The sequence below is a fragment of the Triticum urartu genome, chromosome 3A, assembly GCF_056163025.1.
Source record: "Triticum urartu cultivar PI428250 chromosome 3A, HENAU_Tu73, whole genome shotgun sequence".
Taxonomy (NCBI): Eukaryota; Viridiplantae; Streptophyta; class Magnoliopsida; order Poales; family Poaceae; genus Triticum; species Triticum urartu.
The window spans coordinates 118732824-118746316 of NC_141875.1; the positions used below are offsets into that span (position 1 = coordinate 118732824).

General features: G+C 49.0%; 2 protein-coding genes across 2 annotated transcripts; both read right to left on the reverse strand.

Annotated features, from left to right (window-relative positions):
* Positions 1–1401: 1401 nt before the first annotated feature.
* LOC147978861 (protein MALE DISCOVERER 2-like) lies at positions 1402–5930 on the reverse strand. Its single transcript, XM_087546575.1, has 12 exons — positions 5344–5930; positions 5117–5249; positions 4786–4857; positions 4163–4306; positions 3994–4095; positions 3807–3871; positions 3254–3721; positions 2790–2980; positions 2551–2683; positions 2305–2462; positions 2001–2189; positions 1402–1901 (listed from the first exon to the last, which is right to left on the reverse strand). The coding sequence occupies exons 1-12, from the start codon at positions 5438–5440 to the stop codon at positions 1644–1646; spliced, it is 2010 nt and encodes a 669-aa protein (XP_087402701.1). The 5' UTR covers positions 5441–5930; the 3' UTR covers positions 1402–1643.
* A 793-nt stretch (positions 5931–6723) lies between these two features.
* LOC147978862 (multiprotein-bridging factor 1a-like) lies at positions 6724–9901 on the reverse strand. The gene is made up of 4 exons (XM_087546578.1): positions 9630–9901; positions 7982–8065; positions 7188–7270; positions 6724–7104 (listed from the first exon to the last, which is right to left on the reverse strand). Exons 1-4 carry the CDS (start codon positions 9769–9771, stop codon positions 6985–6987), a joined length of 429 nt encoding a protein of 142 aa, XP_087402704.1. The 5' UTR covers positions 9772–9901; the 3' UTR covers positions 6724–6984.
* Between the last annotated feature and the right edge of the window lie 3592 nt (positions 9902–13493).

Here is a 13493-nt window from a genome sequence, read left to right on the forward strand (position 1 = left end):
GCTTGTTTAACAAGGTGTGGGGTGGGTGAGGTGTTGGGCCGGTGACCACTTAGCTTGGGCCGCGCATGTGGCCATCACGGCTGATGTCTCCGATCAAAGATGTTAGGTTTTCCGTAATCGACCAGTTTGCCGAGTTGAGGGTGCAACAAGGCATGTGATGAAGCATATGTTTCTGGGGTGGTTTGGCCGTGGTTGCTCCACATCTTGCGTGATCTGGATGCAACTGATGCCAACCTCCCTTTGCTTCTTCCTTTGTTTTTCATTTACATTGACTTTTGACTTAAAATAATTCTCAGTTTTACATTGATCTGGATGCAACTGACCACACGCATGCTGTACATATGCATTCAGGTGGTACTTTTCTTTCTCTCTCAATTCTGGCGATAGGTGTCCAACCTTTTTCATTTTTAGCTGACAAATGGACGGCGGTAAGAAGCTTCCAGGACATTGACCCTAGTTTAGTCTCTTGCCACAGACGTCAGGTGCCATATTTGGTTGGCTGAAACTTATACAGAGAATGCAGCACTCTATTTTTTTCTTGAAACTCATGTCACATTCAGATGTTGATTAATCAGTAACCCACATCCAATCCATCCCGTTCTGCCCTTGCGTGGCCAGTTCTTCCCCATGGGTTTCTGCGGTATATTTTCGACAACGGAATCGGCATGTTTCAGCCATAGACGAGATCGAGCTGTTCCTTCCCCGACCATGTGATCGGCGCATGTGTGCGGTTAGCCTGCTAAATCCACATGTCAATCGCACGACATTTCTCTCGCCATTGTTGTCTGGCTGTGGCATCAAGATACTCATCGATTGGACATAAATTTGACGCTCATTTTTGTTTCATTTTTTTGCCACACATGAATGTCCAATTTGGTGTGGTTGTAGGTCATGGTCGCAACAAGCTACTCCCTCCGTTCCACAATACATGCATCCCATTTGTCAAAATATAGATGTATCTAGACATGTTTTAGTATATAGGTACATCCATTTTTGAACAAATGGAAGTCAAGTATTTTGGAACGGAGGGAGTAGGTTAAAAATAACACCTGAATGTGTTACATAATTTCTACTAATAATATTTGGCTGCTTGTCGATAGGAGAAATCATAAAAGGATTGATTGATTGATTGGGTGAGTAGCTTCTGAATACTTGGTGCACGATTTCGCCGAGCAACAGAGAGACAGGCAAGAAAAGAACTTGTTTGAAATGGATGAATTGTCATATGGAAAGCTTAAACCATGCATTGGCTAGACCTAGCTTATCACCAGAGCTTTGAATCAGGTGTCATATTTCAGAAACTAAAAACTGAAGGATCACATGGTAGGTAGTAGCACCAGGCACTTGTTCGATTTCTTTTTCACACCAATAAAAATCAATAATAAAATAAATGCTCAGTAGTACATGCCCATGGTATTCCCTCATCTTGAGTAAAGATCAACATGTGCAATTAGATCAGTAGCTGCATCACATCTGTCATTTACAACCTTTTTCCCTGCACGGGCGATCACAGCGCTCAGCCAAAGTTTACAGCGAAATTGTTCGTAGGATCAAGAGGGATCATGATGTTACACGGCACGGCACGTTGGTGCCCACCCAAACAAACGGTATAGATATGCAGCAGCAGCAGCAGCAGCATCCTACTAGGTCGACTTTATGGACAGTAACTCGAGCTCGGCCCACCAGAGGGGCGAGAGCCGCGGCGCCGCCGCCTCCGGCGAGATGCCAAGAACCTCCCTGAGCTTCGCCGTCACGTCTCGCATTGCTGGCCGCCGCGTCGGGTCGGGGTCGGTGCACCCCTCGATCACCTCGCACACGGCCTCCAGCTCGTTGGCCCTGTGTTCCTCGAGCACGGTGTCGACGAGCTCGGCGTAATTCTTGGCTTTGAGATGCTCGGCAGCCTGCGCGGCAGAAAAGAAGTTCACATTTGTACCGATGCAATGCTGTCGGAAATTAAGTTTGGAAGTTTGGGGTTGCGCGGTTTGTTCGTCGTGTTATACCCAGATGCAGGTCGGTTCATGGCCATTTGGTTGTTCAGGAAGCTTTCCGGATATGATCTCCAGCACAAGCGTGCCGAAGCAGAAGACGCTGGCCGCGAGATCGGGAGGAGGCTCGGAGCGACTGCTGCCGTCCTGCTTTGCGGCGTTTGCTCTGTCCGCGACTTCTTTCCACATGCCAACATCAGCAATCTGCAACTCAATCAATGGTTGTTAGTTATAGTGTGGTAGCTGATTGATGAACCATGCCTCCACTGTCTCCGTGTTTCAGAAGAGGAATGAAAACTGATCTCCTTCAAACGGATACCTTGGCAGCATAGTCATCTGTCATAAAGATTGCGTCGGAGCGTATATCGTTTATCGCCACAGGCGGATCGAGCTCATGGTGCATGTACTGGAGGCAGTACGCCAGGCCCATGATGATCCTCATCCTCGCGGCCCAGTCGAGATCCTCGAACACCTTGACTGCGAGGCTAGTAATTCAGTTTGCAGGCGCATATATACAACATACATAGCTTATGCGCAAGGAGGTAATGCGGAAAAAATTCCTTACGGTGAAGATGCTCAGAAAGAGTTCCATTTGGAGCATACTCGTACACCATCATTCTCATGAAGGGTTTATTTTCTATGCAAAATCCAAGGAGATTGACAAAGTTCTTGTGGTTGACTCTTGACAATGTATCTATCTACACAAGGGAATGGGGTGGTTAGAAAGGTTACTAGAATTCACGTTTTTTACTACCTACAACTGTTGTTTATTGTTGGCTACTACTAGAAGATGTTCGGAGTCACCTTTTTTCTGAAGAACGTTTCTGAACTCTTGGACCACTCCTTGGTCGATGGAATGGCAGTGGAGACAACACAGATCTCGACTCCGCTGGATAATGTCCCCTTGAACACGGTACAGAAAGGCAGAGCGTTGAGAATGTTGCTGAAATCCTCGCAAGCGGCTTCGAGTTCTAGTCTGTTTAGCTTTGGAACACCTGAATGAAATAAATTGAGCTATCCAACGTTAAATTGTATTACCTGGAGGCAATGGCATCTCAACAAATATAATGGAAGCACAAGCGTCCTGAGCTGATCATGTGCCAGTTCAAAGTAAGAATATCCGGTGCATCTAAAATACAAATTGTATCACAGAAGACCCACATGTTCATGAAATATTGTCAGGCTATGCATGTATTTCTTATGTTTCTTTCATGAGATATATTGACTTCATAAAAAATAAAAGCCAATAGGATAATTAGAATGTTTGCCTGTTACAAATGCCTTCCGAAGTTGGCCGCTTAGCCCTGCTTTCCAGGGGGCTATTGATCCATCCCCTCGCTTCCGACAGACCAAGATCGGCGCAATAATCAGGCTAATGAGCAGTAGTGCAGCTAGAAATATGAGGACGTAAGTCCAAATGTCATACTTCGCACCGGATGACTCTTTATCGGGTGATTGGGTCACTTCGGCAGGCACCTGCTTTGGTGTTGCAGCATCAACATTCTCTATGGATTCTGGAACCGAAGGCATCAGGATTTGGCCATCCGACTTTGGGAACGCAGGAAATGAACCAGTCCCTAGAGATAGAACATCAGCAGGTCTCTGGATTCCTGTTGAATTTTCCAGGTTATTATTCCCTGAAAGAGCAGGCAGATTGCCAGCTTCACCAAGCAGCCTGCGGCGCATCGCACTTGCTATGGACTGCAAATTCTGCATTATGTGTGACTCGGTAAAACCTGACAGACAAAATATAATTGTTTAATGATGTGTAACACATCAGACAAAAAGTGTTGAGTCTACATCCTGAAAATGCCAAATTACTTGGTAGATTGTTGCAATATTTCCCACGGAGGACGTTGAAAGAAATCCAATTCTTAGACCCCAGCCTGTAAAACGAAGATCTGTTAGGATGTGAAATAAAACTTTCAGAAATGAAACCTATGAGTATTTGAACGCTGAGTTGAGTGACCACAAAAGTAGCGCCGGGCACATCCATGTAGCCACTTACCAGCAACCTAGTTTTCTGCTCAAGCAGCATGTCTGCTCAGCAGCTCCATCTTGTGTGTTGAAAGATGAGACGCCTTCTTGGAACTGATTGTTGTGAAGTGATCTGAAACACAATGGTACTTCATTCTACGAAGCAAAGAAGAGATCACAAATGATGCAATTGGCCTTACAGCTGTTTGAGTAGTGGCATCGTCCCTAGTTCTTTTGGAATTGTTCCATCCAAGTTGTTGGCACTCAAATCCAGTACTTCAAGGGCAGATAACCCTCCAAACTCTCTGGGGATTTGCCCATGGAAATTGTTCTTTGGAAGTAAACTAGACAGAAATAAGAATTAAGCCAATATCACCCAATACATGGATTTCAAATAATATTGATCAAACAAAAGAAGATTTTGCGCAAACGCTTGCTAACGTAGGTGCAATGGTGCATCTAGAATTTTTCATCAAAAACTAAAATCATTTTCGACATTTACAAAATAAACAAGAGATAAGTGAATAGTACCCGATGTGGTTCTTTTGTGTCCTTTCATTTTTGTAAAAAGTACAGAAACTCATAACTTTAAATGAAAGTCTCTAGGTGCACATGATATATAGTGTAATGTATGTCCATGCTTTTTTGCATGATTTTTCGAAACCAGTAAGGCTGCAAGTGCGACATGCAATGCTTGCAAATGCAACCGTTTGTGATTCAGAATTATCCTGGCCGAATAAGCTATTATATAGAAATAAGCACCAAACAATGGGATTCTAAATTAACCTCTTATAATCCAGATAAGTGTAGTTAAAATACTCACAGTGATCTTAGGCGTTGTAGGCTTCCAATCTCAGGTGCGAGGGTTCCAGCCAGTTCATGACCTGTTAAATTCCTATATGTTGAAGAAAATAAGAACTAAAGTACATGATGCACAATTAATACACTACCTTAGCTAATCGTATTGGCACAAATGATTTGCAAACATCTTAATTTCAAACGTGGAAAGAAACTATTTCCTGACATAAATTTGGCACAAATATGATTTGAACAATGTGGGCAATTACAAAATTCGGCACTTAAATAATCATGTGGAGGCATTGCGTCAACATTTGGAAAGAAAAAATAGAGGGAAAAAAAAAGAACAGACTTACAGAATCTCCACGTTGCCGTCAGAGCATTGGACGCCGGACCAGCTGCAGGGATTGTTGTCCGTGGGATCCCAGTCATGGAAGACTCCATGGGGATCTCCCTCCACCCTCGCCCTCAGCTCCAGCAAAGCCAATCCTAGCAGATGAACACGATTGCAGAATACAGCACACCCACACCAGTCAGTCGCGGATCATCCATCGATCTCTCTTGTGATGGCATTGTGAGTTACCTTCGCCGTTGAGCGGAGCGGCGCCGGCCCACGCCTGCGCCTGGAGCAGCAGGACGAGGACGAAGAGCAGCATGAGCCCCCGCCGCGCGGCACCCATGGCCACGACGCGGGCGCCTCCCGGCGGCCACTCGCTGGCTGGACACGCCGACGCCGTCCTCGGACACCCGCCGCGGTCTCTCAGAGCGGGGCAGAATAAGACGAGCAACCAAGACGAGGCCGAGGGACGAGCAGCACGGCCGGCCCGGAGGCGCTAGCTCCGGTCGGGCCTTGCTTCAGGGCGGGCTCGGCCTGGCCATCTATCATGCCGGGTGGGGCGGAAGTGGGGGAGGGCGGGACGCCGCGCGTGCGCTGGGTGGTTCCGGCGAGCTATGCGCCGGCGGCCATGGGTGGATGAGCAGGGAGAGGCAGCCGCTGCCCGGGTTTGGCCTCCTGCTCCGCGAAAGCTGGGGGGTTGTCCCGGCGGAGCTGGGTAGGTTCCTGCCGGGATGTGCGGTTGGCGGCGGCGCGAAGGGGGGGGAGGGGATTTCGCGCGCGAAGGCGATGGGCGGTGGCTAGATTCGGAGGGGGGAGGGAGGGAAGGCCGCGCCCCCGTCCCCGTCGCCGTCGCCGCCGCGCGCGGCAAACTCGCAGAAATAGAGCTTTGCCATTTCAGGACCTCTTTGCTTCAAAAGAGTTCTATGCTCCCTCCGTGTCTTTTTAGTCCCCATATATTAGTTTTTATTTAAATTAAAACTTTTAAAATTTTAACTGAGTTTGTAGAAAAATACATGAAGCTTTACAGTATCAAATCAATATTACTAGAATTGTCATCGAATATATTTTCATATTGTACCTATTTGATACTCCTTCTAGATGCTAATATTTTTTCTACAAGCTTGATCAAACTTCAGAAAGTTTGATTCAAGACAAAGCTTCTATGCAGAGTTAACAAAAAAAAAGGAGGGAGTATCAGAAATTTAGAGATATTTTGTTTCCAGAGAATTTAAATAATTTTGGGGGGAGTATGTTCTCCGTATTGCGAACAGTGATTTTTCTCCATAATCTAGTTCATTTTTAAAAGAAGATTCTCATAGATATTTTTCTTTCTTTCAATGACAAATATGTCATGCACTTAATATGCCATTTCAGTTCTTCTAGAAAGAATTGTGTTTTCTGTGTCACACGACCAAAACATCTTATCACACATTCAGTTCTTCTATTAGAAATTTAGAATTGAACATGCCATCGCATCCAATTCATGTTCATGCATTTTCAAAACGCTCAAACCAAAAAGGGCCCATCCTACTAGTAGAAATGAAAACAAACCGAGTCGCAAACTCTCACCGACTTCAAAAAATAAAAATAAACACGCAGGAGCAAATAAGTGTTGATGCAGAGACATTTGGCAACAGAGACAAGTTATATAAAGGTTCAGGCATTCAGAACAGTTCACATTCACGAAGACACACTGACGAAACGAAACCCAGATACACAGAGTTGTTCACAGAAGCTAATAATTACATTCACCCAAACCTGAGCGAAATACCAAACTCCGGGGTTTTCTTAAGTCGCATGATTTAGTAGACAAGCTTTATTTTGCGGTAAACTTGCCCAGCCAAGCTCTCTTGAAAGCCTCGACTCCTGTCAGACGCACACGCAGCTTCACTTCTTGCCTCGCAGCTTTGTGCCAAGAGCCCTTTCCAGCTTGCCGATGATCTGTTGGTTTGGGATAGCCTTGCCTGACTCGTACTCCTGGATGACTTGTGGCTTCTCATTGATCAGCTGGTAATAAAACAATGTGTCTTAGGGAATGAAGGCAGAGAGATGTTACAGATTTCAGGTTGGCAGTGAAGTAAGATTCATACCTGTGCAAGCTGTGCCTGTGTGAGCTTCTTGTCCGTTCTAGCCTGCATAATGCTCTTCTTCAGGTCTGACGGCACACGCTCATCTGGTGAAGGTAACCCCCAATGGTTAAAAAGCAATAAAAGATGTGTATTGTATTGACATTCAGTAATAACAATGAAAAAGTAAGGACCATTGAAGGATTCAAATTCCTAGGAAGTAAAACTTCATACAGTAGCACTCCTATAATGTAACTTCAGTTTTAACAACACAACCCTAAACGTACAGATACACCCATATTTGTAGGATATGAAATCAAATGCAGCAGAATACGCACGGCTTCTAAATAGCAAATTTGCTCTGAAAGGACAGTACAGGTACATTATAGAATAACTTATTTTCCTTGTGATCAACAGTTGAATTTGCTACAGACAGAACATCAGTAGAAACTAAGAAAAAACTGACTTGTACATCACAACAACTTGTGTTTATTCCAAACCTCAAAGAATTCATCAAACAATTGGGTAAGCCATGAGTCCATGCTAGTAGATCAATTAGGAATAAGTGTTGCCTCAATAGTGCGGAACACTCAAGCAAGCACAACATTCTCCTGTATATTTCCTTTTAACCAAAGAAAAAAAAAACTTTGTCATATTTCAAAGATATTATTGGATTTAGCTGAGACATACACACATCACATAAACAAAATGATTGCCATACACACATCACATAAACAAGATGATTGGACAATAAACAGCTATTTTAGGTAGTTATTCCTTTTTGAAACATATAGAAGTAAGAAGTGTAAGGAACTCACGAGCAAGATTCTCTGTATCATCATCAAGCCTCTTTGTATTGAGCGATGTGGTGCTATGAGCAGCTTTGTTTGTCCCAGCATTATCTGCATTCATCAACAACGCCATCCAAGTTAAAGGAATATATAAAACTCAACATATCTATCTCAACAGAAGTGTGCAAAAGATATGCACAGATAGATATTCTGATCATACGATGGAAACCTCTCTTTTACAGCACCACCTATTATACAAGATACCACATGCTGATCATGTCCAAGCATTTATGATGGCCATAACATGCATAAGAAAACTAGAAAATAACTCATCATAAAAGAGAAAGGTATTCCATGACAAGCTTAAACCATTTTAATGGCAATCACTTAACTGACATGAGCAAGAAATTACTGTTCAATGTTGGCATGAAGTGCCTTATTGCAAAGGCAACCAAGACAGTAGACATCACTAACTCCCGGTATCCACAAAAATAAACAGTTAAAAATATGGATTATATAATCCACAGTTAAACACAGTAGGTGTGCACTAGGAACTAGGCACATGAGGTGTGCAGTTGCACTAAAAGCATAATTAACACTTCTAATAGTGTTGTAGAATTCTAATTATAATTTAGAAAAGATTGGTGCAGCATGGATCTACCAACCACACTAATTTTCAAATCCAAGATCAATTCACACATCGCTTAAAAAAAAGGGACAAACGTTGCGGTCAATAGTAGCAGAAATCTACTATTCACTTCAATTTTGACATTGCTAATGTCCACACCATGATTTGTCACTTTTGTTTCTCAGTGTGTGATTGAACTTTTTTATAAGGTACATAAATGTTGTATTAGTATTGTTCTTTTTCTTCTTAAAAAATTCATAAACTTTAGATATGCTAATTGACAAGACACTAGTGCGCCGTAAACCAGATAGGACACACAACATCCACCTAACATACTAATACAGTATTACTTCCATCCAGAACCAAGACAACATGAATGCAAAGTCATTCTACTTATACAGATCTCGCCCCAATATATCACAGGTTCTTATCAACACTGTTTGATGACTTTACATGCTGCAAAAGAGTGTTGATATTTTAATGTGCACTTGTGCAGTACCAAATCCGAATGCACAATCACATCAGAGATGCAATCAATGAGCCACTGCTGCAATATACAGACTACAAGGATTAAACCTGACTAACCGTATGTTCTAACCTCAGATTCAGTACAAAGCTGCATCATCAACATCAAACAGGTGAATCATAAAAGAAAAAAAATCTCAGAAAAATAAGGTGCTTGGCACTATCAAATGACCAAACAAGAACGTGCACTAGTCGTCTAAACCAAATAGACAATTTATTCTTCCAAAAATTCATAAAAATTCACCCTCCTTGAAGAAAAGGCCAAAGAATCCATTCTACCGAAAACCCTCGCGTGAAACATGAACATTATTCGGATTAGGACACGCCGATGCCCGGAAATCAAGGAGGCTCAATCCAATGCCCTAGGATTCGCAGCATCGCACGCCAATCTGGCGAAAAGCCCGCGCCTACCCGAGTACGATTAGATACTACGCGGCCAAACCAAATCCACCGCCGCATCGAGCGATTTCTTTCTACTACGAGACAGGGGTTTGAAAGGCCGGTGCCCGGAGGGACGCTTACGCTTCTTGGCGATGTCGATGTCGACGCCGGCGCGGCGGGCGGCGTTGACGGCCTTCTCGTCCTTCTTGGCGGCGGCGTTGGGCAGCTTCTTGCGCACGACCACCGGCTCCCAGTCCTGGGCGATCGGTCCGGTGCGGGACATCTCGGCTTGCTCCGGCTTCGGGGGGGCTCGCGATTCGGCGGGGCTAGCTAGGGTTTCGCCGAGGTTGGAGACGATGAGGATGTGGTCGGTGCGAATGATCGGGGTTAAGGTGGCGACGGTCTCGTGACTCCTCTCTTGAGGTGAACGCGAATGGGCCCTTCCGCGAACCTGATGGGCTGGTAACGTGTCGGAGCGGACTTGGCCCTCTTCACCTTGGGTTCGGCCCATTTAGTTTTCTCTCTCTTTGGTGACCGCATTTTTATCTTCATTTCCGCAACGCACACTCGCTCGTGGAATGAAGCTTCCCAAAACTTTCACCGTCGCATTTAGTTTTTTTATATTTTTATATTCGGTCTTTTTCGTTTTTTTATTTTACGATTTTTTCCAATGCATAAACTTTTTCAAATTCGTCAACTTTTCCAAATACATAAATTTCTTAAAATCCATGAATATTTTTATTGAATGCATGATTTTTTTTTAAATTAGCAAAGTTTTTCAAATCCCACGATTTTTTCAAATTTCATGAACTTCCAACATTAAATCTGTGAACTTTTTTAAAATTCACAAAATTTTCTCAAGTTAGTGAACTTTTTCAAATCCGCGAACGTTTCTCAGGTTAGTGAACTTTTCTCAATTCATGATCTTTTTCAAATCCATTAACTTTTTTAAAATCTAGCTGTAGAAAATTGAACCAGGCAAGAAATTGTGGAGAAACTAACACATGCATCTAACGAGGGAACACTCCTTCAAGAATGCCTACTCTCTGAGCAACTCCTGGTTGAGAGGGGGATGGGCGACCTCGCGCGTGCCCCTTCTGGCGACCGCGCCGGCCTCGCCGCCACCCCCTTCCCCGGCGCCCCTCGCGACGCCCCCGCCCTCCTCCCGGCCCCTCCATCGTCACCGTCTCTGCCCCCCCATCCCCGTCCTGTGTCGTTCCTCGCTCGGACGGCTTGAGGTGGGCTGATGTCGCTGCGGAGGAGGACTTGAAGGATGTCGCAACGGCGGCGGCCGGCGCACTCCGCCCTCCCTGGCATTTTGGTGACCGGCTCGCCGAGGCCGTCGCCGCCTCTCTCCCCGGCGCTCCCCCGTCCGGTACCGCGACGCCCTCGTACGCCCCCTCCCATCTCTGCGCCCCCGATGGCCTCCTCCCCGCTCCTCCTTCCTCGTCCTCTGCAGCGTGGCGCGTCCCGCCCGACTGCACCACCTTCCCCACCTTCCCTTGGCGCTGGCAATGGTGCTGGTCGCCGGGGGTCGTGGGGCCCGGTCCCTGAACTGGGGGGTGGCCGGACGGGCTGATTTGGGGGCGGCGGCGGCCTCTTGGCGGCGTTCCTCCGGGGACCATCAGCCCCTGTTGATGGGTTTGACCCCTTCCTCCTCGGCTCCGGCCGGCATGATGCTTGGGGGTCCAAAGTTCAGAGCTTTCCGGCCAGTTGGGACCGCGCCATGCCCTCCGTTGGCGGCGGGGGCGCTGCGGCCACGGGTGGAAACCCTCGCATCCCCTCTCGAGCCCCCGTGTCATGGGCTGGGCCTCGTGGGTCGGCCATGCCCGGGGTGCTCCCACCCTCTCCTAGGCCCTCCTCGATTGGGCCGGCCCATAATGGGCCGAGTGGGTCCATCCCCTCCCTCGTCCCAGTCTACCTGTCTGCTTTAGGGTTCGCTCAGGACACTGGATCGTCGATCCAGTCTCGTCCCACCCCTCCCCCGCCGCCACCCCCCTCGCCCACCCTCCCGGCTCCGCGGAGCTCGCTCCTGCTCCAGCACCTCGCGACCCCGTTCCCTCCTCCACCTGCCTGTCCCCGATGGCCCGCGACGCCGGTGATGGGGAGCCACGTCCCAAGTGACACGCCCTGGACCGCGACGTCGCCGCGCGTCCTTTGCCGGATGGCTCACGTCGGGAGGCAGAGCTCCGGGAGACCCTGGTCCGGGGCAAGGATGTGGCGCCGTCTGAGGGGGCCGACTGGCGTGCGGCGCGGCCCCGGGAGCGCTCTCCCTCGGCGTGGCGTGGCCGGGATTGGGACCGTTCCCCATCTCGCTGGTCCCGCTCCCCGCCCCATTCCGGTCGCTCTGAGGCCTCTCCTCCCCGGCGCTATGACCCGCCCCGTCGTTAAGCTCAGTTCCCTCCGGCCGGTCCCAACAACGACAACAACCACAATGGGCGTGGAGCTTTTACCAAGAAGAAGAAGAAGAAGCGTGGTGCTCAGTCCCAGGCGGGTGGCCCGGCCTCCTTAGTCACCCACCCACTGGTTCCGGCCGTCCCACCGCCAGCCACATCGGCGACTACGTGCTTCAACTGTGGGGTGTCCGGACACTACCAGGTGGATTGCACTCAGCCTCTGGCCTGCTCCTGTTACAAGAGGACGGACCACCCCGCCGCGCTTTGCCCCGACCACCAGCCCATTGGGGTGCTTGGGTTGTTCGGCTACGCCCTTGACGACCTGGGCTTCTTCCAGATGGACCTCCCCGAGGCCCGGGCCGCTCCGCCCATGCCCGCTCTCATCTCGGCCATGGACGGCAAGACGGCATCCCCGGCCATCATCTCCGACGAGTTTCGCCACCTGTTCAACCCGGATTGGGATTGGGAGGTCACCCCGATCTCAGACCGGGAGTTCTCTGTGATCTTCCCCGACCCTGTCAGCCTTCGGTACGGCACCCACATCGCCAGACTCACTCTTGCTCTCAACCAGCTCTCCGTTCGCATCTCTGTCCCGTCTGTGGACCCACTTGCGGTGGCCACTCTGTCCACGGTGTGGGTACACATTTGTGGCCTCCCTCCAGCGGCTCGGGAGGAGGGGGTCCTTCGTGGTGTGTCCCGGCTACTGGGCAAGTTTGTGGCGGTCGATGCCACTTCTTTGCCCAAGGGTCCCGCTATGCGTGTGCAGATCAAGGCCCAGACCCTGCCAAGCTCAAGACGACGATCGGGATGTTCGTCAACGACGTCGGGTACAATCTTCGCATCTCGGTTGAGGATGGGACTCCCACTGATCCCCTCAGCCCGGGTGGCTATGGGGGCGCTAACCCGGCGGTGGGCTCGGGTGGTGGTGCGGCCCCGCACGACTCCTCCCACCGTCCCCGCAGCCACACACCCACTTCGAGGCCTCCGGCAACGACTCGACCGACCCTGGGGATGCTCCCCCACCTGCCGGCTCCTCCCGCCCCTCGTCCGCCCACTGCTCCGGCCTCGGGTCCCTCGACGACCACCCGGAGGATGATCCTGAGGACCTCGAGGCTATTGCAGCCATGCTCGACGAGGCTGCCACTCTCCCCCCGGGCGTCACCCTCCCTCCCCCCTTCCTCCCTCATCTCTACCTGTCAGAGGAAGAGGGGAGTGGGGACAGCCGGGGTAGCATGGAGGTCCAGCCTCTGTCTTCCCCCCGGCTCGTGTCCCCGATGGCGGCCCGGGAGGACCCACCGATGTCGGTGCCTCCGATGTCAGTCCCTGCTGCGGCCGCCTCTCCTGCGTTGCCTCGGCCGCCCGCGTCCCGGGGCCACCACCGCTCGGCCTCTACTCGGGCTTCATCTGCCCGGAAGAGTGCCCGTCTCGGGGCGGCGCCACATCTGGCTAGGGCTTCTCCGACCGCGGTGGAGAAGGCCTCTCGTCGCGCAACCATCCACAACCTTGACACAGGTCCGTCCGACTCTTAGGCTCTGATAACCCACAAGTATAGGGGATCGCAACAGTTTTCGATAAGTAAGAGTGTCGAACCCAATGAGGAGCTAAAGGT

Coding starts and splice junctions, on each gene's coding strand:
- LOC147978861 (XM_087546575.1), bottom strand. CDS start 5,440: ATGGGTGCCGCGCGGCGGGGGCTCATGCTGCTCTTCGTCCTCGTCCTG. Junction 4,307..4,785: donor CTACAACGCCTAAGATCACT/GTGAGTATTTTA, acceptor ATTTCTGTCTAG/TTTACTTCCAAAGAACAATT. Junction 2,684..2,789: donor AAACGTTCTTCAGAAAAAAG/GTGACTCCGAAC, acceptor TCCCTTGTGTAG/ATAGATACATTGTCAAGAGT.
- LOC147978862 (XM_087546578.1), bottom strand. CDS start 9,771: ATGTCCCGCACCGGACCGATCGCCCAGGACTGGGAGCCGGTGGTCGTG. Junction 7,271..7,981: donor TGATACAGAGAATCTTGCTC/GTGAGTTCCTTA, acceptor TACCTTCACCAG/ATGAGCGTGTGCCGTCAGAC. Junction 7,105..7,187: donor CACAGGCACAGCTTGCACAG/GTATGAATCTTA, acceptor TTTTATTACCAG/CTGATCAATGAGAAGCCACA.